At 52.1% G+C, this 26,384-nt stretch overlaps 1 protein-coding gene across 1 annotated transcript; it reads right to left on the reverse strand.

Annotated features, from left to right (window-relative positions):
• Window positions 1–3,401: 3,401 nt before the first annotated feature.
• On the reverse strand, window positions 3,402–16,756 carry CHGA (chromogranin A). Its single transcript, XM_006075431.3, has 8 exons — window positions 16,504–16,756; window positions 15,698–15,744; window positions 13,081–13,174; window positions 11,912–11,980; window positions 9,404–9,502; window positions 7,216–7,656; window positions 6,030–6,511; window positions 3,402–3,895 (listed from the first exon to the last, which is right to left on the reverse strand). Exons 1-8 carry the CDS (start codon window positions 16,547–16,549, stop codon window positions 3,812–3,814), a joined length of 1,362 nt encoding a protein of 453 aa, XP_006075493.3. The 5' UTR covers window positions 16,550–16,756; the 3' UTR covers window positions 3,402–3,811.
• Between the last annotated feature and the right edge of the window lie 9,628 nt (window positions 16,757–26,384).

Here is a 26,384-nt window from a genome sequence, read left to right on the forward strand (position 1 = left end):
AAGGCCCTCTTGACTCAAAGGGCTCCGGGAGCAAGCGCAGGACCACGTTTTGCCTGAGGCCTCGGGTAGGTTCAGAGGGTCGCTTGCAAGTTCTCTGCCCTGGGCAGCCTGGAGCGCTGGCCACAGGCCGAGTTCTGCTTGCAGGTTATAGCGTAATGTGGTTTGACACACACTCAAGCCCCGACTGAGTGTGGGTGCTGGATGTCTGTCCTCCCCAAGAATGTCTGTCTTCCCTAAGAGAGCCTGGGGGCAGGAGTTGCCATTGGCATGAAGGTGTCTGAGTTTGCGGAAGGAGGCGGGGTAGCGGGGGTGAGTAGGGTTGGGAGAGAGGTCCCCCAGCATCACCTGCAGGAGGCTAACACAGCGGGAGTTCCCGAGGAGTTTGTTGTTCAGTCGCTCAGTCGTGTCCAACTCTTTGCGATCCCATGGACTGCAGCACGCCAGGGTTCCCTGTTCTTCACCATCTCCCGGAGCTTGCTCAAACTCTCCTGTCCATCGAATCAGTGATGCCATCCAACCATCTCATCCTCTGTCATCCCTTTCTCCTCCGGCTTTCAATCTTTCCCAGCACCAGGGTCTTTTCCAAGGAGTTAGTTCTTCGCATCAGGTGGCCAAGGTATTGGAGCTTTAGCTTCAGCGTCAGTCCTTCCAATGAATATTCAGGACTGATCTCCTTTAGGATTGACTGGTTTTATCTTGCAGTCCATGGGACTCTCAAGAGTCTTCTCCAACACCACAGTTCAAAAGCATCAGTCCTTCAGCGTCAGCCTTCTTTATGGTCCAACTCTCACATCCATACATAACTACTGGAAAAACCATAGTTTTGACTATACAGACCTCTGTTGGCAAAGTAATGTCTCTGCTTTTTAATATGCTGTCTAGGTTTGTCTCCCGAGGAGTTATGTGGGGGCATTGTTTAAGTTAATCCCATCAGTGAGGGAGAAAACAACCTTGAGAAAGGATTCTTCTCTATCCAGAGGACTGCCAAATACGGTTTATGGCAGATTGAAGGATCCTGGCAGGAAGCTGTAGTTTTCAAGCCAGCTGGGAAGAGCAGCTGTTGTCTGCCAGGCGGCCCCTCTGAGACCAAGGGAGACTGTATGCATTGTCCTTGTTGGGTGGGCACTGGGCCTTGGCTCAGGGAATCACATTGTCCACAGAGAACCCACTGAATGGCTCGTCTGATGTCCCTGGGGTTTGCATCTGCCCTCTCTTCTTCCCCTAGAAACTGACCCTTCACCCACTGGGACCCCCGATAGCTCCTCTCCCTTCCTGGGCCACGGCTCAGGGCCCCCATGCTCCAGAGACCCTGAGCAGAGTGTCCTTAAGGAGCACACCCCCTGCACATAAGGTTTACCACGAGACAGAGGAGTGCATCCAGTCTTGAAGGTTCTGGGCTTCTGCCTCCTCAGGGAGCCTGGCCACACCCTCGGGGGAGCCTGGCCACGCCCTCGGGGAGCCTGGCCACGCCCTGTGCTGCAGGCATAGTCCTACCCAGGCCAGAGCCTGAGTCTGAGATGCTGCAACAGAGGCCTCCAGACAGGTGGTTCTCCCGTCAGTCATACCTTCCGCGACACAGGCTCGGTGCCCCTGCCTCGGAATGGCCCTCCCCCGACACGCGGTTGACTGGAGAGCTGCCTGTTGGCGTGGAAGCACCAGGCCCTCTTGCTTCTGGTTCCCACCACCAGGTCCCATCCAGGCCACCTGGGGCCTTTTCCGGAAATGGTCACATTTTCGCTCTACATCCAGGTGTCCACAGTCTGGTGACTTGGAAGGGACTGTCTCCTTCCCACAGCCGACCCCACCTTGGCTTGCGGCGTGGACCCCGGTTCTCTGCAGCAGGCTTTCTCGTTGGGAAAGCTTCTCCCAGGACATGAGCAGCTGCAGTTTCAGTGCCAACACCTGTGCTTTGTGACAAATGCTACTTGTTTCGATCTCGTTCACGAGCCATGCTTGTCAGAACCCCAAGCTGGCTTGTACTTCATGTGTGTACATATGCATGTATATAATGTTTATATGAATCTATACATACTGTCTATAAAATCATCGCTTCTGTAAAAACCAAGAGCCACTGGCTCGTTTGATTCGGCTGCGTTTGCCCCATGTGATGGCACCACAGGCGGCCCATCTCCGAGAAGGGGTATTTCAGGGACGAGGTGTCCCGTGTTCTCTTTATTTGTTAACTGTTCCTGAAGGTGGATGTTCTGACAGTTGACTAGTGGAATACAGTTCGTGTCGTGTTTATTTCGATAACTGTTAGGGTTGTGTGTGGGGGGGGGGGTTATGAACCTGTCTCACTGAAATGTGAATATCTCACGGCACCAGCTCGTTGGAGAGTCCCTCTGTGCTTCACGGACGGCTGTCAATAGCAGTGGGCCCGCTCGCCAGGTTAGGAGAGGCCCAGACTTGCCAACGTCCCCTCAAAAGACTTGTTCATCACTGCAGTGGTTTTCTGGTCCAGGCTGTCTAGACCCCTCGAATCCTCACCATCATCTGGTGAGAAGCTAAAAAAGTACTATCCCCATTTTATAGATGAGGAAATTGAGGCTGCAAGAGCACCAGAAATGCTCATCCAAGCTCTCTAGCTAGGCTGGGGATTCCAACTGCAGTCTGATGTCAAAACCCACGTTCTGCAGGCAGTAGATTTCTTGAAGTCAGGGCTTGTCCAGGTCATTTCTGTGTGCCCAGGCCTGCCAGGCTCAAGGCAGCGGCTCACAAGTGTTTGATGAATGACTGAATGATTGGCCCTGATATTCAGCTGGTCCACTCTGGTCCAGCAGAATAGCCTGTCTGTCCTGATTCATAATTCTACAGCCCCGTGTTTACATGTTTGGGGCATCACTCTTGCCGAGACTTTGATGGGTCAACTCACCCTCTGAGTCTCAGTTTCCTTGTTCTCAAAGCTGAGACCCAGACTACCATGCTATAGTGAAATGTTAAGTTCAAGAACTTCAAATGCCCCAGAGCCCTGTGCATGTTTCAAGTCAGAGGAGATGAGAGATTTGTGCCGGGGAGGGGGTGGGGGTGTGTGTGTGCAGCGCTGCAGCTCAGAGGCCTGAGTCAGGAAGTCCAGAGCTGGCTGGGCCTGTGGCCTTGGTGGCAGGTACTATCCTGGGGCTGTCAGCAGAGGCTGTTTCCCAAACCAGCCCCGTCCCTGCCTGGCCTGGCTCACGTGTGGCTGGGAGATGGGGGGAGCGCTCTTTAATCCCACATGCACTCTGGGGCATGTGTCAGCACCCCTACTTCACAGAAGAGGAAAGCGATGTCCTGAGCAGTGTCACTTGCTCCCCAATCCCTGGGCTGGAAAGTGGCCCAGAGTCACCCCAGGGGCATTGAACCTCCCCTTGTCCTTCTGCCTGAATACATCCATCCCACCCTACTCGGAGTCAAGATGGGGGAAGTTCAGAGAAACAGGAAAGAGCCCAGAGCAGATTTATTTTCCTTAGATAAACTTCATACACAATATAGTCAGGAGTCCTCAGCTTTCACCTAAAGGTCAGTACTTATTGCAGTTAGGCCCAGTGGCTCTAATGGTGGAAGGGAAACTTTGAGAAGGCTGCCTGTGTTCAGAGACAGGATAATCGTTGAAAGGCAAGGGGTCTGCCCTGCAGGGGGGCGCACTGGGGCAGGGGTCAGGAGCAGGAGGAAAAGAGCGTGGGGGCAATGGGGTGGTCTGGGCTTGGGTAGGCTGGGGACGGCCTCCCTCCCGGAAGCAGTGCCCGGGGCCATCTGGCCAGGACCTGCAGGGGGGACAACAGAGCCGGGACCACGGGGTGTCTCGGGGCCCTGGCTGGTGGGGCCAGTTGGCGCCTCAGCCCCGCCGCAGCTCCTGCAGCTGGTGGGCCACCTTCTCCAGCTCCGCCTCGATGGCCGACAAGCTCTCCAGCTCCTGGTCCTAGGAGAGAACCCCCCGAGTCAGCCGGGCGCTGGAGCGTGGAGCACACAGTCAGCCTGGTGGCTCCCAGCTTAGCTGTGTGACCTTGGATGGGTGGCTTTGCCTCACTGAGCCTCATCTATTTCATGGGGACAGTGAAGCCGCCCTGCTGCGCTGCTCGGAGAAGCCGGCATGCAGGAGTGTGTGCCCTGACCCCATACCTTCCCCAGTGGACTCATTCAGGCCCACCTCCTCCTCAACAGCTCTGGGCAGACATGTGGGAAACCAAGCCTCTGGTGCCTTTCAGAGCTGCTTCGAGTCCCCCAGCCCCAGGCTAAGGCTGTGGCTTCCTGGGTAAGGCCGTGCCTGGGTGTCCTGTCTGCTGCAGGCCTCCCTACCCGAGGGGCAGGGGACCAGGACACAGGCTTGAGGACATGAGCACTGTCTGGACGGGGCCTCCATCCTCTGTCCCCGTCACTGGGTCCCCAAGCTCTGGCTGCCAGGGTGGTCCAGGGCAGCCGGGGACCCTCTGGGACTGACGCCCACAAGAGCATGCCCTCAGATTCACAGCAGGAGTCAGCCGTACCCCAGCTTTGACCGAGAGGGGTGATTTTCCAGGAGTCCCTGCCTGGGGCCCAGTGAGAAGAGACGGACAATGGGTGCCAATGAAATGGGGACCCTAGTGGCTCCCATCTTAGAGTAACACCCCAGGCAGGAGTTCTGTGATTCTGGGGTCATTTTTTCTAAAATCTTTGGGCCTTGCCCTGTCCAGTCCTCAGAACTCAGGTCCCCATTTCTCCTGCCTGTAGTCCAAGGTCCCCTCTGCCCATGGAGAAGGGAAGCCAGTCAGTCCCTCAGGGCCCCTGGCTCTCCCCAGCTTCTGTGGGTGGGGAAGGCAGTGATGAAAGGTGCCAGCCTTGGGGAGGGGTGAGAGGCAAGCGGCTGCTTCCTGAAGCCCTGTCCCCTCAGCCCCTGGGGACACAGGCAGATGAACTCTCAGCGCCAGCTGCCAAGGAGGAGTCTTCTCCCTCTCAGACTGCTGAGACCCAGTTCCAGGCCCAGAGAATGGGTTGGGGACCCGAGGAAAGGGCCGTATTGTCTTCTGGGTGGGCAGAGAAGAGCACTGGGGCCACAGCTTCGGACACGTCCCAGCCCCCTTAAGGCCCTGATGCCCCCCGGAGAACTAAAGCCTGAACCATGGACCCCCCAAAGGCCTCCCCCAGCTCCAAGGTGGTGTTGCCAGCCTGCCCCAAAGTCCCATCCCATCCCCTCCCATGGTATCATGTCTTCACACCCCTCTGAGTTTCCCAAGTAGCCTGGGCATGGCTAGGGTTTCAAAGCTCGTGTGCATTCTGATCATGATAATGAGATGGGCAGAGAGGACTTCTTACCCCCATTTCACAAATGAGGGAACCGATGAGGCTCAGAGAAGGGGAGTGACCTGCCCAAGGTCACCCAGCTAGGAGGAGGTAGACCCCGGGTCTTCTGGCACACGCCCATGCCTCCCCAACCCGTCACCACCAGACCCTCCCCACTTTGCCATCGGGGCGGGAGGCAGGGCCTGAACCTGGGAGGAGGGTGCGGTTGGACTGCCTGGAGGTCAGGAGAGGACACGGCTGGGCCAATGGTAGGGCCTCCCCAGACACCACCTGTCCCTTAGTGTCCCCTCCTGTCCTGCCCTCCTAGCTCGCAAGGCCAGTGGTACCCCAAGCCTGGATTCCCCCAGGCAGCAAGTGGCCCTCCCAGGCCAGCCCCCGCCAGGTCCTTTAGTTTCCAAACTCTTCTCTATTCAAAATTCCAAGCGCCATCCATCCATTCTTCTGCTTCCAAACCTGCAGAGGCTCCCTACTGCCTTTCGGACAAAGGTCCCTCCCAGTGCCTCTGGGATCCACTTTACTTGCCAGCTCTTCAGCTTCTGTGTGCTGATCTGAATGTTTCTGTCTCCTGTTTGCCTGTCCACCAGCTTTCCTGGGTGCCCGCTCCCCCCGACACGCCCTTTCTCCTGGGCCTTCCCAGTCTCCTGAGCACCCCCTGTCCAGGTGCCTCTCCAGTCCCGACTCCAAGGGGACAGTGTCCCCTCGGTGATGCGGGGCAGTGTGTCTGGGTGCAGCTGCCCCCCAGCTGGGCCCAGGGCAAGCTCCCACCCCGTACCAACCTCTGGTCTGCGGTTGGCGCTGCCCTCCTCCTCCTTCTTCTCTTCCGGGTAGCCGCGCACCTGGAGGGGCAGGCCGGCCTCCACGCTGTCCTCCCGGGAGTTCGGCCTCCAGCCTCGCCGCAGCTGCAGCCCGGGACCCCTGAAGCCGTAGCCCTGGGCCCGGAAGGAGAGCCTCATGGAGCGGTCAGGGTCCTCCTCTTCCTCCTCCTCCCCCTCCAGCCGCTTCTCGGCCGTCAGCTCCTTGGCCAGCTGGTCCATCTTGCTCCATCGCTTGGCATCCTCCCACTCCTTGGAGAGCTGCTCCTCCTGCTCGGGCTCCCCGCTCTTCCCGCCATGGAAGAGGACTTGAGGGGCCCTTGTCATCTCCTCTTCTTCCTGCCGGGAGTGTGCCCACTCCCCCTTCCCCTCGGGGGGCTTGGCCTCCTCAGCCCCCATCTTCCCGGCTCCATCCACGGCCAGAGCCTCGGGCCAACCTGGAGCAGCTGGTAGATAAGAGCGGGAGAATAAAGGAACGGCTGCCACCTTTCTGGGTCCCTGCCCCTCCCTTAGGTCTCTCTGTGGCCACTGTTGCGACCACAGACCCTGTACACCAGATCCAGCTCAGCCTCTCACAACAGACTCCCCTTGGAGGGAAAGGCCACCTTGACACCCTGCTTTACAAGACCCTCTAAAGCTCCAAGTCACCTCTTCCTTAGTCCTCTCATCCCAGAAGACCCAACCCAGGGATCGCCCGGCTGGGGAGGAAGGAAAGACCCTGATCAGGCCCTCAAGAGGAGCCAGGACCTTTTCCTAAGCCCTGGTTGAAGCTAGCAGCGTCCCCAGACCAGCCTGTTCCCTCCCATCATGCTGCCGCTCGGTTCCCAAATCCCACCCACTCACCCTGCAAAGCCCCTCTCCCCTCCTGGGGGTGGAGAGGGGCTATGTGGACTAGTGGGAGGTGCAGGGTTTTGGAACCAGACAAACCTGGGATGGAATCTCCGCGTGTACTACAAATCAGCTGTGTGACCATGGGCAAATTACTTAACCTCTCTGAGCCTTGGTTTCCCATCTGGCAGATGGGAATAATACCTACCTTTCAGGGTTGTTGAGAAGGTGGAATGAGATTATGGATCAGGGGACCCCCTCCCACCCATCCCCCTCTCCCCAACACATCTGCTGAAGTCTCAGACATCATACACAGTCTCACCCCTCTGCGTCTCCTTGTTGCCGAGGCTCGGTGGGGGTTTAAACGCTGCGGTGGGCGGGCTTTCTTCCTCCGGGACGGCCTTCTCTCTAGCCTCGGCCTCCTCCCACTTCTCCTCCTCCTCTTCTCTCTCTGTCTGCCTCCCTTGCTCTGTACTCAGGCCCTTCTCCCTGCCGGCTGGACCCTGGGAGGTTAACTCGCTGTCCTCTTTGGCTTGTGGGCCTGGGTGTTTCGGGCTGGGGAGGCTGGCTAGGGGGTGGGCGTTGGAGGGGGCCTCCTCCTCCTCCCCAGGGGCCTGGTTGTCCTCCTCAACCTTGGACCCCGGCCCAAGCTCTGGGGAGGCCTGAGGCCTGTCTCCGTCCGAGTCTTCATCACTCTTCTCCACCTCTTTAGAATTATCTCTTTTTTCTGCAGCATCCTTGGAGGACACCTCTTCTGTCACCTCTACAGAAACAACAGAGCAAAGTCAGGCCCTGAGGACCAGATCAGATCTCCCCCCGGGCCCAATTTCAGATCTTAGTCACTGTATCTCTAGGCTTCCAGCAAGCCCAACCCAAGACACACAGGAGAGAATTAGGGCTGCCCTCTCCACGTCTGGGTTTGACCTCAGCACAACGGGATTGTGTTTCTTTCTTTGTAATTCTGCCTCTCGAAGGAGGATGTGATGACCCCTTGAAAATGACCCCAGAAGATAGAGCCCTGAATTTAAAATTAAGACAGCAGTTGAACTGCTGTCTGATCTTGGGCAAGTTCCTTAACCTCTCTGTGTAATGGGCACCATTACTGTGACTTCCTTCTCCCTTCTGCAAGCATTCTATCTTGAGCATCCTATGAAAGTATTCAATTCCTCAGGATTTGTCAGCTTTCATTAAAGGTATTTACTTGTACCTGCTTTGAAGACAGCTTTTCATCTAGTAAAAATCCCTCCCATTGCTAGAAATGATTACTGTCAAACAAGTCACTACCAAGTACATTCCACCATTTGACCAGGACTCCAGGTGGAAGTGCTCCCATGCCCACTTTACAGAAACTCAAACCAATCCTTAGAAAGGTAAGATGACCTGTCTGTGCTCACAGATGGCAGAACTGAGCCTTAAACCCAAACCTCCGAATGCCAAGTACAGGGTGCCCTTTGCACTGACATGTGGCTGTCTCCCCAGTGAACACTACACTATTCTCCCTCCTACAGCCCAAGGCAGACAACCAGAGTCAACCAGACACTCGTTTCCATGGAACCAAAATGTGTGAGTCCCTGCCGTGCCTCAAGCAGCCACCAGGGTAAGAGCCCTGGCCCACATGAGGGCACATTGGCAGGCTTCCCCTCTCAGCCCCAAAGGATGACCACCGAGGTCCCTGCTTCTAGGAACTGGCCCTGTTCACTCACCTTCCACGTGCAAAGAACAGGGCTGCGGGGACAAGCGTGTGACTGTTTCTAGCCAGAAAGGTGAGTTTAACAGAGCATCCCTCTGACCTAAGCCATGATCTCTGTAACCCCTAAGAGCTCTCTGTTTTCAAGAAGGATGATCCAGGACTTTCCTGGTGGTCCAGTGGTTAAGAAACCACCTGCCACTGTAGGGAACACGGGTTCAATCCCTGGTCCAAGAAGATCCCAGATGCTGTGATGCAACCAAGTCCACGCACTAAAACTACCGCACACCGCAGCCTGAGAGCAGCCTCCACTCACCCAACCGGAGAAAGCCCACACGCAGCAACAAAGACCCAAAGTGGTCAAAAATAAAAAATTTAAAAAAAAAAAGAAAGATGATTCAGATTCGTTTAGTATTTCAAACCTACTCCTCTGGGATCTTGCTGCCCCTAGGCTATGCCAGGACACCACTAAATTCCCAGGAGGACAGGCATTGGGGGCGGGGGCCTGGCCTCGGTGGCCACTGGAAAGAGTTGAAGCTGCCCACCTGCCAGGCCTCCTGCCCGAGAGTGCCAGTGCCTGGGATGGGCAGATGGGACCCATCAAGGGCTGCAGAGTGAGACGTACTGTCTCCAGTTATGCCTTGGAAAGGTGCTTCAACCTCCCTGGGTCTCAGTTTCCCCATTTGGAAAGAGAAGGAAGTAAGAGCTCCCTTACAGGACCCAAAGGAGAGGCTTCTGACTCCGCAGGAGCCTCGGTCTATTGTAACTACTGTTCTCTTCATTATCCCACCCCTGGTCTCTGGCCAGACGGGTCGGCACTGACCTTTCGGCTCGGCCTGGTCGTTCGGCTTCTCAAGCACCTCTGAGAGTTCATCCTCGTAACTGCTGTGCTTCTTCTGCTGATGTGTCCGCTCCTTGGCTCCTGGATAAGAAACAAGAAAAGCATCCCATCTGGTTTGAGCCCCGCATGTTTGGCTGTGAGAATGCAGGCCTCTGTTTCCTCATCCGTAAAACTGGGCACATCCTGTTCCGGGCCTGCCCAGTGAGAGAATGAGGGGGCAGGAGCTGGTGGGGGTGGTGGGGAGGGCTGGCTGCCCCCTCCCAGCTAGGGCCCATCACACGACCTCATCACCTCTCCAGACTCCACTTCTCACCTGTGAAATAAGAACACGCCCTGCCTACTGCCTCACGGAGTACTAAAGACTCAGAGTCGAGGGCTCCAGGAGCAGGGAGAGGGGAACCCTTAGGACCTGGCTGGTAGTTAGGTCAGTGGTCCCCAACCTTTTAGGCACCAAGGTTGATTTCGTGGAAGACGTTTCCATAGATCGGGTCAATGAGAGGATGGTTTGGGGATGATTCAAGCTCAGTAGGGTTCAAGCTTTAAAGAGAATTTAAGGCTGCTGCTGATCTGACAGGAAGCAGAGCTCGGATGGTAACGTGAGAGATGGGGAGCAGCTGTAAATACAGATGAAGCTTCACTTGCTCGCCCGCTGCTCACTTTCTGCTGTGCGGCCCAAAGATTAGGGACCTCTGGGCTAAGGGACCCTGTAGCAGGAGGTAACAGTGACTGCTTGTCCCCTAGTGGGGGCTCTTGATTCAGGCAACACCTGTCCCCATGGACCCCCATAAGCCCAGGCAGAACACCTGTCTGCATCAACCCAGGCTGCGCTGCTTCCTCTGACTGTGTCTACCCACCCCTGGTTCTTGACGGTGGCCCCGGCCAAGCCAACTCTGCAGCCAATGCTGGTTTTCCTATGATGGGAATTTCTGGGGTGGCCAGAGGTGCCTGACATGGTGGCTGTGGACCAGGGATTATGCCCAGATCTGGCCCCTGGCTGACCAAGCTTCACACCTCCTGGTTAATCCTATGCTCTGTGACCTTGGGTGACCTGGGCAATCCAAGACTTGGGTGCTCATCTATAAAACCGGGTGGCTGCATCGTAAATGCTAGGATAGAGGTGTGCAGAAGGCATTATGAGAATACAGAAGAGGGAGTGGGTGGATAGGTAAATGGATGGATGGATAGACAGACATGTAGATCTATCTCATCCTCTTAACAGAGAACAATAATGTACCTGTATATTGGACACCGTTTATATTGAATACACACACGTGTGTGTGTGTATGTATGTAAACAGATGTTTTGGGACACATCTTCCTATCATAGTCTTCATTGACATTACATTTAATTATTTAAATATAATGTTAGTCACTCAATAATTAATTTAAAAATTACCATATTGTATCCTAGCAACCATGTGCAGTGGATGTCTGTCTTCCAGGACAAGTGAGCGAGAGGAACAACGGTGTGCTAACTTGGGGAGGGCCTCAGGGAGCCTTCCAGCTGTGATTATTTTCACTTGCTTCTTCCCCCAAATCGCTCTCCATTAGAACATGTGGCCCAGTCTGCCCCAGAGGCCTCAGAGTAGGGGCCTTCTCTGAGCCTGGGCAGCCTTTGTGCCCCAGCCCACCCCACCCAAGCCAAGCCCTGAAGATGAGCCTTTACTTCCTTTGCAGGGAGATACGAGACTCCTGCTCGAGGGCCCAAGGATGCCCATGCCCCCACCCCCAAGTAAACAGCCCCTTCCCACAGGGAGGTGCAGGGCCAGGACCCATTTCTTCCAATTTTCCAGGGAGGCCTTCTGTGCCTCACAGGAACCCAGAAAGGAGCCTGGGACTGGGCAGAGTAGCTAACTCCGTGGGATGACATCAGCCTAACCCTCCATTCCCAGTATCCTATCTGGGCTCTGCTTGAATATCCTCAGTGACAAGGAGCTCACTACCTCACAAAAATCACTCCATTCCCAAGAGCATCTGTGGATTTTTGTTAAGCTCTTGGAGAAAGACACACCTCACTCTGAAAGCACACTGGAAGTCTGGGCTGTGTTTTGGGGCAAGCAATATCCTGCTTCTCCCATCTCCCCTTTGAGCGGAAGCTCACAAGGGCAAAGGGGCCCCTCCTCTCTCCTGGAGACCAATTTCTTTCCCATTAAACAGAGAAAAGAAGTCCTCTCTGTAACCTAGTCTTGAAAGTGCCCCCTCTAATAAGGCTGAACTCCAGAGACCACAGGGTTTTAGAAGAGCTGCTTCTGGTCTTGGGATGTCCTTAACTTATTGTGTGATCTTGGACAGGTTACTCAACCTCTCTGGGCCTTGATCTCTTTAAGTGCATGAATGATAGACAGGGCCAAGTGGCACAAAGGTCTCCACCTTACCACCCTATAACAAAAAGGTGGTAAGTGAGGATCAGAAACAAGACCTTGCTCCATGATTTTTCTGACTCTCAGTTACTGGAATTCACCCAGATTCATGTGCAATGGTTGGAAAATACCTTGGAGAGCGAGGTCTTGGAGCTCTTTCAGCAAATTCTGATGTCGCAGGATTGAGAGGATCCGTTCATCTGCAATGAAGGGGAGTCGTTACGGGTGGTTTCCAGAAGACAGCGGAGAAAGAGATTGCCATCAATATTTTCAGCTGAGCACAAGGAACTTATTCTGGAAACTCAAAACCCTGATGGTAGCAGCAAGATTGGGTCTGGAGATAACACTTCTGAAATGACTTCCTTTCCAAGTTTGCTATCGTATCAGGAAGGTCAGCCACTGTCCCTGCACCTAGACTTCTGCCAAGAGATGGCATCTCCTGCAGTGATACAGGAGTGTCTCTAAATACAACCTGTTTTCCCATCTCCATGCCTTTGCTTGAGCTGTCTACTTCACCTGGAGTACCCTCTTTTTCATTTTTCTATTGATTTCCCACTTTTCTCTTAAATCCCAATCCTAACTGGTGACCCACTCCAGTATTCTTGCCTGGAAATTCCCATGGACGGAGAAGCCTGGTAGGCTGCAGTCCATGGGGTCGCTAAGAGTCAGACACGACTAAGTGACTTCCTTTCACTTTCCACTTTCATGCGTTGGAGAAGGAAATGGCAACCCACTCCAGTGTTCTTGCCTGGAGAATCCCAGGGACAGGGGAGCCTGGTGGGCTGCCGTCTATTGGGTCGCAGAGTCGGACACAACTGACGTGACTTAGCAGCAATGCTAACGTTGGATCCAGCCAACACTGACTGCTTTCTTGCAAAAGCTTTGCCCATCTCATGCTCACCCACCCCTGATGTTCCTTTATTCATCACACATCTACAGGGTACCTACCAGGTGCCAGCGGTTGTCCTCAACACTGGGGATTTAGCATACAAAATCTTCACCCACAGGGAGCTCACATTCTGGGGGCTTGCTGTTCCCAGCCCTGGTTTCATTCTGCCCAGAATTCTAGTTAACTGTGTTCATATCACTCCCCTCTGCTCAACTGTAAGCTCCAGGCACACAGGGCTGTTAGCTTTTCATCTCTCAGTACCACTCAGAGCTCAGCACAGGCCTGGTTGAGGTAGGCACTTGGTCAGTGACTACTGAATTAAATTGTTGATTTCCATCAAAAGCCACACACCCATGTCCTCGCCTCCCAGCCCAGCAGGCAGCAGCCCCTCATCCCGAGCCTGGCCCATACCTCCTCGGAGTGTCTCAAAACACTCCTTGCTGACCGGCATGGGGCTGGGCTTGGAGAGTGTGTCAGAGATGACCTCGACGATACACTTCATCACCTGGGAACAGAATGGGGCCAGTTGGGGCTGGTTTGGGTGTGGGACTCAGCCCCTGGAAGTTCCAAGGCAAATTTCTAAGAGGACATGATGATGCTCACTTTTGTTTTCAGGACTCCATGGATGCCTAGCTCAGGGGCACAGCTGTGCTTCCCAAGCCGGACAATATTAGCAGTAATACTAAAAATCCACATACAGTGCTTACCAAGTGCCAGACACTCCAACCACCTGGCCATCAGAAGCCCCTCTAAGGTGGGGGTGGGTACCCTGCACCCTCTCATCCCAAGTGTTTCTCTACAGATGGGGAAGCTGCTCCTGGGCGTTAGAGGTGTAGTCCTGCAAAAGTACTTTAGTTTTGCAGATGCCCCAAAGGTCAGCTATCGCCAGGAAGCCTTTCTGGACCACCCAGAGGAGAACAAAGACCTTTCCCGGCTCTTTCCTACTGGAAACAAGACTTGGAAGACTGTCTCTAAATATCTATGGGGTTGTCACAGGCAGGGAGTGACAGCCTCACAGCCTGGCTCCATATTCACCAGCTGAATTCCCTGGCTGGATGTGGGCATACATCTACTACATTCGGGTGCCCATCCCAGGCCAACAGCAGCCATTTCTCTGAAAGTCTTGTCCAGTGCCAGCAAGGTGCTGTGGATAGTCAGACATCTGATAAATGGATGATATTTGAAGATGGAGCCAAGTGTAGCGTGACATCCTCGCTGTGTGATCTTGGGCAGCGACTTGACCTCTCTGAGCCTCAATTTCCTCCTCTATAAAATGTGAGCGAGAAGATCTTCCGACTCCCCTCCCAGGGTGATGGGGCACAGATGGGAAAATACTCTGTAGCACATGGAGTGCCACACACAGTCAGGGATGGATTCGCAATTTCCAGCCTGCTTCAGCTGCCTAGAGCTGGGCAGAGGAGCAGGAAGTGTCAGACAAGCATCAGGCAACACAGTGAGGAGTGAGGGGGTGGAAGGCTGTGTCTATGGGATGCCAAGGCAACCCATTCAAGGATCCAGGATAGCAAACTGGCAGACAGGCTCTACAGTAGTCATGGCATCCTAGATAGAACATGCAGGTCTTCACCAGCTGCTCTGGTGTCTCTGACCCAGGCTGCTGAAAACAATATGATGGCCAAAGTGTCTCTCATAAGGAATCTGGCAAGGAACGGCTTATAGCCTGCACCCTTCCTGCAACCACAAACCCTGCACTGGGAATATCAGATAACCACAAGTCCATGAAGACAGATGCTAGGAGAGACGAATTGGGTATGGGTCCCAAGAATGATGGGGAGGTCAGAAAAGGAAGCTCTAGGCTAGGAATAAAAATGCTTATTTACTGAGGACCAACTATGTGTCAGCAATTTGTAGGAGTCCTATTCCTTACCAGGGCTTCCCTGGTGGCTCAGCTGGTAAAGAATCTGCCTGCAATGAGGCAGACCTGGGTTCGATCCCTGGGTTCAGAAGATCCCCTGGAGAAGGGAAAGGCTACCCACTCCAGTATTCTGGCCTGGAGAATTCCATTGACTATATAGTCCATGGGGTCACAAAGAGTCAGACACAACTAAGTGGCTTTTCTTCTTTTCATTCCTTACAACTTCCCTCAAAGGAAATATCATCATAGCGAGAAAAGGGAAAGCTCAGAGAATTCAAGGGATTTTTCCCAAGATGACACAGCTACAATGAGTGGCAGCGGTTTTTTCAGTTTAGGCCTGTCTGTAACTAGTGAATAGGAAATTTTAAATGAGCACATTGAGGTTCAAATCTCTTTGATGCTTTGGGTTTCAACTATAGCCTCTCTAAAGAAAATAGTTCCTGAAAAGGCAGGGAGTAGAATTTCTCTAATTCACAAGTGAAGATATCTGTGAACATCAGAAGCTAGAAAAACAGCCCCAACTCAGACTTGAATCAATTTTGGGTATATGCCCAACACAGGGTCTCTTGTTGGCCACAGAAGCCCCCATCAGTGTCTTCCAAGTCCTTTCCTGGGTGACCTCCACCAGAAGCCCCAACTGGCCTGGGTGCAGGAGCCATGATCAAGAATGTTCTCCTTGTGGTCCTTTGAGAGAGCCAGGGCTTTAGCAACTGTGGGATGGGGTGGGTGTATTGCTGGCAGAGCCTTGGGGCAGAGCAAAGGGGGAGGCCAGAGCCAGGCAGATGAAGACTGTTCTTGCAGGACAGCGGACAACCACAACCTCAGAGAAGTCACCCCCACCAGCCCGTGGTGGGCCTACAAGATTTGGAGTGCTCAAGACAGTGGGCCTGGCCCCTGGGCCCAGTGGGTTGCGCACAGGTCCCACCGGGTTGCACACTCAACTCAGAGGAGCCCAGGGACGGCCCCGCAGCAGGCAAGCAGGGAAATCTAGCAGACTTTGATATCTTCTTTTGCAAGCTGTCCCCAGGCTCAGCAGCCGCAGTGCTGGCTCCTGGCTTGATGCCAGACTCCTGCAGCTGCCCAAGAACTGGCTGTGAGGGGTCTACTGGGGTCTTCTGCCCCCCCATCCCAGGGCATCCCCACGCCCCTTCTTACCTCAGTGTCCCCTTTATTCATGGGGCTGTTCACAGGCAGGGCAATGACTAGGAAGAAAAAGAGAGCGTGGGTCACTCTTCTGCTCTGAGGGGAGAACCCAGTCCTTCCAGACTGGGTTCATCAGGGGCCTGTTCACCCCAACGCTCCTCCCTAAGACCACCCCTACTCAAATGAGATGCGGAGCTGATTTTATTTCCCTTCCCAACTGCTACCCTCATGGGGGTGGCTCCCACAGGCTGCACTGAGAGCCTTAACCCTTCCTTTTGTGAAAGCTATGCTCTGGAGGGGGTGTGGGGGCAGAAGAGCTGTGAAAACAGGCCAGTGGCTGGGTGGGACTGAGGCCGGGGGAGGATGAGGGAGAGGTAGAGAGACCCCAGAGGTGAGCGGAAGAGAGGGAGGAGGAGGATTGGGAGAGGTAGAAGTCAAGGGCAGACAGACGGTGGGGAGCAGGAGGAAGAAGGGAGAGAGAGGGGAGCCAACAGCGGTCCTCCCATCTCCCCAGATGACCTTGGCCAGCCACAGCGCAGAGCCGGCGCTGGCCCCGAAGCAGCCCAGACGTGGGGTGGGGGCGACAGGGAGCCCTGTCCCGCGGGGTCGAGAGTCGGAGTCAAAGAGTCAGGTCTGCGGGTTCTGCGCCGAGGCCACTCTGCGGGGTCAGGTGGGAGGCGGGGCGCTGTCCGTGGCGCTGAAAACTCGCCGCGCCGGAGGGAAGGCATGGAGGGGCACGCTGCGCGGCGCGGTGCCTGGACCTCAGGGCCGTCAGGGGCGTCCAGGACCCTCTCCCCCAAGGGCCCGCGCTCACTCACCTTGCCCCGCGCAGAGCAGAAGCGCCAGGACCGCGGCGGAGCGCATGGCGAAGCCGGGGCGCCGAGCAGCTGGTGGTCTGGGGCCGGCCACGGCGCGCGCTCGGGCGAGGGGCGGCTGGACTGCTCGCTCCGGGCAGGCTGCGGCGACACCAGCGCGGGGATGGGGTTCGGTGGTGCAAGGTCTCCGTGTGCGTCTGTCTGCCGATCCGCCCTCCGCACTGGGCTCGGCCACTGCAGCAGTGGGGCATGCTCGCGCCCCGCTTATATACCCCGGACCCCGGAAATGACGTCATCAGATCCGCCCCTACCCCTTTCCCCATCCCTCCAGGGGTCTGGCAGCAGCTCGCCCCGCCCCCCAAGCCTTCCCCCACCCAACCCCCGTCCCTGTTACGGGTGGCCCCCATAGCACACAGTTCTTGGGTGAGGCAGCCAGGCGGACCTGTGACTTCAGGAGGTGGCACAGAGGACTCAGCTGATCGTCCAACTCTCGACGGCTCCCCCGATCTGCTGTATGTCCGTGGGCAAGTCACTTCCAGTCTCTGGACCTCCTGTTCCTCCAAAGTGCGCTGAGTCCCCGCCAATTCTAACACGTCACTCCTTGCTTCTCAGGGCCTTTGGAGGGGGCCTCCCTTCCTCCATCTCACTGGCTGGAGGCGTGCTCACCATTCTGGGCTCCCTCAAAAATCTAGGAGGTCCCCTAGAGGTCCCTGACCTCTTGTCTGAATTAGATCTCTCTCTGGTAACCCAGTTTTGTGCTTTCACAGTTCCTAGTTGTATATGTATTTATTTATTTGAATAATGTTTAGTCTTCATTGCTTTCAAAGTCCTGAGCAGGACCCTTGACATAGAGTAAATCCACTTAATTGATTACTGTTGAAGGCGCTGATTAAGAGTTCATTGCAGGAACAAGGGAAGCGTGGACTCTGGCTGTTGGTGGACAGCACTCATGGAGGATGGCAAGGGAGGAGAAGGGAACAGTTCTTGACACCAAACCAAAATAGGAGCCCTTGTAGCTTCTACTCAGAAGACCCAGTGCAACCTCTTAGGGTCACCTTCTTGTGGCTGGTTACCCATTTGTGTGTTTGAGAACAGCTCTTACCTTCTCTTGTATGTATCTATGCATGCTCAGTCGTGCCCGACTCTGCAACCCCATGGACTACAGCCGACCAGGTTCCTCTGTCCATGGGATTCTTCAGGCAAGAATACTGGAGTGGGTTGCCGTTTCCTCCTCCAGGGGATCTTCCCGACTCAGGGATTGAACCCGAGTCTCCTGTATCTCCTGCATTGCAGGCAGATGCTTTACCACTGAGCCACTGCGGAAGCTTCTACCTTTTCTTGAGTGTTCTCAAAACCTGGATGCTTTGTGTGTAAGGCTGGTTTCCTGGTTTATTTCTCTCTGCCCTGGGGCCCTTATGTTCTGGTCACAAATATTGCTCTCAACCTGAGGGCCACATTGAGAGCCCTTTGCCACCTGCTCCCCCTCAATATAGAGAAGCTGGTATCTGGCCTTTGGTGTGACATCATTTAAGAGCCCCTCCTTCTTCCTGTAACCCCCTCCCTCCCATCTGCTGCTGCTACTTCCCACCACCTGCCCCACGCCTGTGCCCACTCCCACTCCAAAGGAGAACCTGGCAGAAGCCAGAAGAAACTGAAATGGCCCTGTTCATGCATTTAGTCATCCATTTAACTACTACTTGTTAGTCACCTACTACACGCTTAGAGCCTGGTGAGCTATAGTCCGTGGGGTTGCAAAGACTGAGCACACACACATAGAATAGCACACACGTGCCTAGAACACGTGTTCTAAGAAAAGGTAGAGGCTTCCACGGTGGCTCAGCGATAAAGCATCTTCCTACATTTCAGGAGACACAGGAGACTCAGGTTCAATCCCTGGGTCCGGAAGATCCCCTGGAGGAGGAAACGGCAACCCACTCCAGTATTCTAGCCTGAAGAATCCCATGGACTGAGGAGCCTGGTGGGCTGTAGTCCAGGGGGTTGCAAAGAGTCGGGCACGACTGAGCAGTGCTCAGCTGTTGTAGGCATGCAAAGTATGTCAGGGGGAGCAAATGCTGTGGACGAAAATGAAACAGGGAAGTGGGGACTGTGAGCTGAGGGAGGAGTTGGCTTATAATTTAAATAAGGTGGATCTAAGGAGGCCTCACCAAAGAAGTGACATTTCAGCAAAGCCCTGAAGTTGGTGGGGGAGGGGTTGTGTGTTCCAGGGGCAGAGGGCTCCAGGTAGAAGGACTCAAGTCCAAATGCCCAGAGAGAGGAATCGGAGGGAGACAGAGGGCAAATGGCCTGGAAACTAGAGCTGAACAGTAACATGGAGTCTGTCTCAAAAACTTGGAAATGCACAGAAATACAGAACATCACCCATGCTCCCATGACCCAGGCAGTATTGATCATTTTAAAGTATATGTTCTCTACACTAATAAGTAAGTGTTAGTCACTCAGTTGTGTCCACCTCTTTGCGATCCCATGAACTGTAGCCTGCCAGGCTCCTCTGTCTATGGAATTCTCCAGGCAAGAATACTGGAGTGGGTTGCCATTCCCTTCTCCAGGTTCTATACACTACTGGGTATAAAATAGATAACTAATAAGAACCAACTGTATAGCACAGGGACTCCTACTCAGTGCTCTGTGGTGACCTAAATGGGAGGGAAACCTAAAAAAAGAGGGGATATATGCATATGTACAACTGATTCACTTTGTTGTGCAGCAGAAACTAATGCAACATTGTAAAGCAACTATACTCCAATGAAAGTAAATTTTAACAAACTTTTGATCTGTGACTGCTGGTGGGAATGTAAATTGGTGCAGCCACTATGGAGAGTTCTTCAAAAAACTAACATAGAGTTGCCATATGATCCAGCAACCCAACTCCCAGGCATATACCCAGGCAAAATTATATAATTTGAAAAGATACATACATCCCTGTGTTCATAGCAGCACTATTTAAAATAGCCGAGACATGGAAATAAATGTCCACTGATAGACAAATGGATAAAGAAGATGTGGTATGTTTACATAATGGAAAGTTACTCAGTCATTAAAAATAATGCCCAAAATAAGCAAAGTGTATGTTCTATAGTCTCTGTTTAGGCTGCTCCGTTGGTGAAGGGCGATTCCCAGTGGAAAACGTCAGCTGAACACACTGAAAGCCTAAGGACCTCAGGCCCTTCGGATGTAGGTCATCCTGAACGTGGTGCAGAGGTTTGCGGCATGCAACCTTGTGCAGGAACCTCTGCAGCATTTGCAGTTCTTTTGTATCATTTCATGTAACAGAGGGTGAGCTTCTTGGTCAAAGACAATGGACATTTTAGGACACTTGATGTGCATTGCCCAAAAGCCATGAAGAAAGTTGGACCACTCTCTAAGCTAAGGGGGTTTTTCTCCTGGGAAGTTTCAGAGCCCCTGCCACCTTCCTCAGAGCACTAGTTCTCCCAGAGCCTATTTGCCTCCCTGAAGCTGAGTATAACCAACCTTCAAAAATGTCCCAAACTAGGCTTTACAAGTGACGATGCCAGTAATTGGCATTTGCACCATTCTTTATAAGCTCTTCAAAACGTTCCATCATTGAGCCCTTACAGTACCCCTAAGCCTAAATTAGAGCAGGACTTTTTTATTCTACTTTGCAGATATGGAAACTGACCCAGGATATTAGCATGAGCTTCCAGGGTGCTATATGGCCAGTGAATGATAAAGTTGGACCTAGAGCTTGTTTTGCTCAAATGTCCATGTTTCCCCGCACCACCACCATCTCTCATGATTTCTCACATGCTGTTACCACTCCCTGGAATGCCTCCCATTACCATCCCACTCCCTCCCCTATAGCCTGGCAAATGCTTCCATCCTTTTTGGGACCTGAAGTAATTGCTCCCTCCTCTCTGCCTCCACAACACTTGTGTGAGCATTTATCACAGAAGGCTGGCTTTTTTTTTTTTTTTTTTTTTTTTTTGCCTCTCGATCCTTTTATCTCATTACACGTTGACTTCCTTGGGATTTGGTCTGCATCCTGCTCATCTTTTGATTTCAGTTTCTGGCACAGTGCTGGGCACATGGTCCACACAATGGATAATTGAAAGAAGACAAAAACTCACATCCGTTGACCCCATATTTGTCTTTGGGCTGGTCGGTTAAGTGAGGAGAAGCGACTGGAAGGGAAAACCCTAAAATACTATGAAATAAGATGGGGTCTTATTTATCCCTCCCACAACAGCCCCGAAGTGAACAGTTAGGATTTGTGGGGTGGCTCTGTTATCTTCAACATACATTTTGATATCAAGGCAGCTGTTCCAGTTGCCATTATTTCTCAGCTGTCTCAAAGCAGGCAAAGGGTAGATGGTGGCCAAGCAGCTTCTTTGTAAGGTTCTGATGCAGGCCCTGCCTGTATCACTTCTCACAACCCTTCGGCTAGGACTAGAGCACATGGACACACCTAGCTTTCAGGTAGACTGGGCAGCCACAGGTTCTGATTACTAAAGGAAGCTGGGATACTGGAGGACAATTTGCATTCTCTACCAACCAACCCATGGGGGAGATGCCAACAACTCACCATTGCTGAAAACTTAGAACCAGGCACTGTTCTAAGAGTTTTACACAGCAAAGTGCTGTTATCATACTTGCTTACAGATGGAGTTTTAACAAGAGAATGCAGCCCAGGGATGGGGGAGCCTGGTGGGAGGCCATCTATGGGGTCACACAGAGTCGGACACGACTGAAGCGACTTAGCAGCAGCAGCAGCAGGAGCCCAAATACCCTAAGGCATTCCTCATGAATTAATGTCTCTTGCATGCATCTAGAATGATATGAATTATGCACTTCCATTGGGAGGATTGAGAAAATAACCACTCAAACAATTGCTGGGCTGTGGTTCTTAGGAGGAACCCTGTATGGTGCCGGTGATGGGTCCCTTTTAAGGAGCCAGGCACTGGGTTTGATGCTCGTTTTTGTTTGGGCTTCTCCAAAAGCAGACCCTAAGACCACGATCTGAAAATGCATCATTTGGAAATGATTTCATCAATAAGGGAGAAGGAAAGTGAGACAAGGAAAAGAAAAAAAACAGACAATGAAATGGGTATTGATAAGCAAGTTATCACTGAGTGCAGTAGAGACTCAGTCTAGCTGGGACTTCTTGAGAAACTGTGTAGGGCATACCCCAGGATTTTCCCACTGGGGCGAGGATGCTGGGATATTACCTGTTGATTCCTTTCCCTCACCGAGGGCCTCTCCTGGAGATGCTGACTTCCTATCTGCTCTAAGAAAGGGCCAAGCAAACCACCACTGCCAAAGAATACCTTCAGGCAGAGAAACACTGGAAGCTGTTGGCATGTATGGCAACTGTCTACAGGTAACCTCCAAAGTGGCTCAGAGGTGGGACACTGACATCTGCTATAGGGTTTTATGCATGTCATTTTATTTCATCTTTACAATAAACCTGTGGCTGAGATATCAACGTCTCTGCTTCTCATATGCAGAAGCTGAAGCTCAGCGAGATAGAGGAACTCCTCCAAGGTCACACAGCTAGGAAATGGTGGAGTATGGGGACCAGCCATCTGCCACCCACCCTCCCTTTGCTATGCCTTATGCCCTCTAGCAGCCTTATATTTAACTGGTCTTTACCAGCAACCCCCACCCCAAACTACTGCCTCCAGGCTTTCTAAGGCTTTTCATGTTTGAGAGAGACAATTGATGTTTTTCCAGCTCTAGGTGGATGAAGCGTGGAGGAAGGCTCTTTTTTATTGTTCCAAGTCTATACATGCGATCTCCATAAAAAGCAGGTCATAGCTCTATATCTAAATCTTCGAACAAGTTCTCTAGCCAGCAATCTGATTTCTAATCAGATCGTTGCTCCTGAGCACCTCTTGTCTTGATATTCTGGAGCCGCTTCTGGTTAAAGCAAATACCTCTCATCTGATGCCCATGGTCAAGTCTTCGTCTTTTCCCCCAGACAAATCTTCTCTCTGTGAATCACTCCTACTGAAATGCAGAGACCTGGGACAGAAAGCCAAGATGTGGTTAACTCTCCATCAATTATGCAGTAAGAGGGAATCAGAGAGGAGGGGGATTTGCTCTGAAGGTGGGCTTAGCAGCCCATCTTAGGCTCATGTTGGAGCACCAGGGAACCAGTATTTCTCAGTCTACCCACTGCTCGTGGCTCCCCATGACAGTTTCCCAGATTTGCTGCCAAATTTTGATCCACGCACAGAATGTGTTATGATTATAGCTAAGTATATATGCTGCCTTGGTTTTGTATGTTAGATGAAGCAGTGAGCTGAGTGGGTGGCGGGAGCTGTCGTATAGCTCACTGATAGCAAGAGGCAGGGGCAAAGCAAAGTCAGGAACTCTTTACCTTGTGAGCATATGGAGAGCACTGTGGATTAGATTGTTCAACTTCCATTCCAACCCTCTCGGCTAGGGGTTGGGGGGTAGAGGTAGGAAAACTAAAAACTACATTTCCCAGATCCCTTTGCAGCTAAGGACCTGGATGTGACTTCTTCAGTTGTTAAGTCACGTCAGTCAGACTGGTTGCAACCCCATGGAACATGCCAGGCTCCTCTGCACTATCTCCTGGAGTTTGCTCAAACTCATACCCATTGAGTTGGTAATGCTATCTAACCATTTTATCCTCTGCCATTCCCTTCTCCTTTTGCCTTCAATCTTTCCCAGCATCAGGGTCTTCTCCAATGAGTCAGTCCTTCACATCAGGTGGCCAGAGTACTAGAGCTTCAGCTTCAGCACCAGTCCTTCCAATGAATATTCAGGGTTGATTTCCTTTAGGATTGCTTAGTTTGATCTCTTTGCTGGCCAAGAGACTCTCAAAAGTCTTCTCAAGTACACAATTTGAAAGCATCAGTTCTTTGGCATTCAGCCTTCTTTATGGTCTCTCACATTCATATGTGACTCCTGGAATAAACCATAGCTTTGACTATATGGACTTTTGTTGGCAAAGTGATGTCTCTGCTTTTAATACACTGTCTAGGTTTGTCATAGCTTTTCTTCCAAGCATCAAGCATCTTTTAATTTCATGACTGTGGTCACTGTCTGCAGTGATTTTGGAGTGCAAGAAAATAAAATCCGTCACCACTTACATTTTTCCCCCTACTATTTGCAGTGAAGTGACGGGATTGGATGTCATGATCTTAGTTTCTTGAATGTTGAGTTTTAAGCCAACTTTTTCACTCTCCTCCTTCACCCTCATCAAGAGGCTCTTTAGTTCCTCTTTGCTTTCTGCCGTTAGAATGGTATCATCTGCCTATCTGAGGCTGTTGATATTTCTCCCGGCAATCTTGATTCTGGCTTGGGATTCATCTAGCCCAGAATTTTGCATGATGTACTCTGCATATAAGCTAAATAAGCAGGGTGACAATATACAGCCTTGTTGTACTCCTTTTCCAATTTGGAACCGATCAGTTCTTCCATGTCTGGTACTAACTGTTGCTTCTTGACCTGCATACAGACTTCTCAGGAGATAGGTAAAGTGGTCTGGTACTCCCATCTCTTTAGGAATTTTCCACAGTCTGTTGTGATCCACACAGTCAAAGGTTTTAGTGTAGTCAATGAATCAGAAACAGATGCTTTTCTGGAACTCCCTTGCTTTCTCCATGATCCGTGAATGATGGCAGTTTGATTTCTGGTTCCTCTGCCTTTTATAAACCCAGCTTGTGCATCTGGAAATTCTCGGTTCAAGTATTGCTGAAGCCTAGCTTGAAGGATTTTGAGCATTACCTTGCTAGCATGTGAAATGAACACGATTGTACAGTAGTTTGAGCATTCTTTGGCATTGCTCTTCTTTGGGATTGGAATGAAAACTGACCTTTTCCAGTCCTGTGGCCACTGCTGAGTTTTCTAAATTTGCTGGCATATTGAGTGCAGCACTTTCACAGCATCATCTCTTAGGATTTTAAATAGCTCAGCTGGAATTCTATCACCTCTGCTAGCTTTATTTGTAGTAATGCTTCCTAAAGCCCACTTGACTTCACACTCCAGGATGTTTGGCTCTAGGTAAGTGACCACTGTGGTTATCTGGGTCATTAAGACCTTTTTTGTATAGTTCTTCTGTGTATTCTTGCCACCTCTTCCTAATCTCTTCTGCTTCTATTAGGTCCTTACTGTTTCTGTCCTTTACTACGTCCATCCTTACATGAAATGTTCCTCGATATCTCCAATTTTCTTGATGATATCTCTAGTGTTTCCCATTCTATATAAAATAGATAAACAGCAAGGAACTATTGCATAGCACTAGGAGTTATATTCAGTATCTTATAATAGCTTATAATGGAAAATAATCTAAAAATAAACAGATATAGATTGATGAATGATTGAATCACTTTGCTGTACACCTGAACTAACCCAGCATTGTAAATCAACTATGCTTCAATTTTTAAAAATGGTTAAAAAACAATAAAATGTAAATAAGCACATTACACAGTAGGTTAGAAAGTAGTGATGCTGGGGAAAATAAAGAAGCAGAGCAGAGTAAGGGGCTTGGGAAAAGCTGGGTGGGAGGGTGTGGCCTCATCAAGTGAGTGGTCAGGGTAGGCCCCATTGAGATGGTAACTTGAGTGAGGACTTCAAGGGAGAGAGCCTTGTGGATATCTGGGAGAACATTCTAGGCAGAATGAATAGCCAGTACAAAGGCCCTGAGGCAGGAGTACACCTGGAAGCTTTGAGGCAGATCAAAGAGGCCAAGGTGGCTGGAAGAGGGTGAGTGAGGCAGAGAGCAGCCAAGGATGAGACAAGAGTGTTGAGCCAGATCATGTAGGGCCTAGGGGACCTTGGTGAGGATTTTGATTTTTACTTGGGAGAAAGTGGGAGTCCCTGGGAGAAGATACACAGCAGAAGGTGGGAGTCCCCCAGAGGCTACAAGGCATGGTGCAGATGTGCCTACCAAGCCTCACAGGCTCCTGGCAGCCCTAACCCTCCACTTCATCCCAAGGTGCCTACAGAGATGCTTCTGAACCAGGCATCAGGGAAAGAAGAGAAAGATGTTGCCACTACCTGCCCCAGGCGCTCCAAAATGTCCCCTTTGTTAAACACCAGATCTCAGGGAGTGACCGACTGCTCCTCTGGCTGGGGCTTGGGACACGTGCACCTGGGAGTCCCTGCGAGGGGGTCCTTAGGAGCAGCTTCCTGACTGCACCCCAGGGAAAGTGGCAGCTGCTCATCTGATGGGGGGTGCAGGGCATCGGGCCGAGTCAACATACCCTAGGCCCTGCTTACAAAATCATATTTTCCAAACACGCAGCTCCTCCAAGCCCCTTATCGGGCCTCCAGGTAGCAAAGCTCTGTTGCCGGGCAATGGTGTTTTATCTGTGAGGTCTGCACAGAGGCCGGTACAAGGTGATTTCATTAGATCCTCTCCCATCTGTCTCTGCAAACATCCCCAGCGGCCTCTAATTAAGGTTTTGCTTTTCTTCTGTGGCAGATGTTTGTTTTGATCTAATAAAGTGGTTTACAGGCCTCATGGGTGAACGAAGGATTTGGTGGGCTCTAGCCCAAGAGGGTGGTGGGCAAGGCAAGGGGAGGGTGCCATGGGGGCCAAGCCCTGGGGGCTCAAGGCACACAGAGGAAGTTGAAAAGAAGGACCTGGCCTGGGCCAAACTGAGACCCTAGAGGGCTTCCCCGTAACCCACCTCCTTTCTGCAGCCATGCTGCCACAGGGAGCCACTGTGGCACCTGACTCCAAGCAGGATGTCTTTTTAGGGTGATGCCTCGAGATCAGAGATGCCCAACTTCTCAATTCTATAGGCCCCCAAAAGGTTGACCTCTAGGGCTTCTCAGGAAAGAGTCTTCAGGTGATTTGGGGGTGATGCTGGTCCCCAGAGCTCCTGATCAACTTCCAGAAGTTGCTTAGGATGGTTGAAAGGACTATACTT

This window comes from Bubalus bubalis, chromosome 20 (genome assembly GCF_019923935.1).
Source record: "Bubalus bubalis isolate 160015118507 breed Murrah chromosome 20, NDDB_SH_1, whole genome shotgun sequence".
Classification (NCBI taxonomy): Eukaryota; Metazoa; Chordata; class Mammalia; order Artiodactyla; family Bovidae; genus Bubalus; species Bubalus bubalis.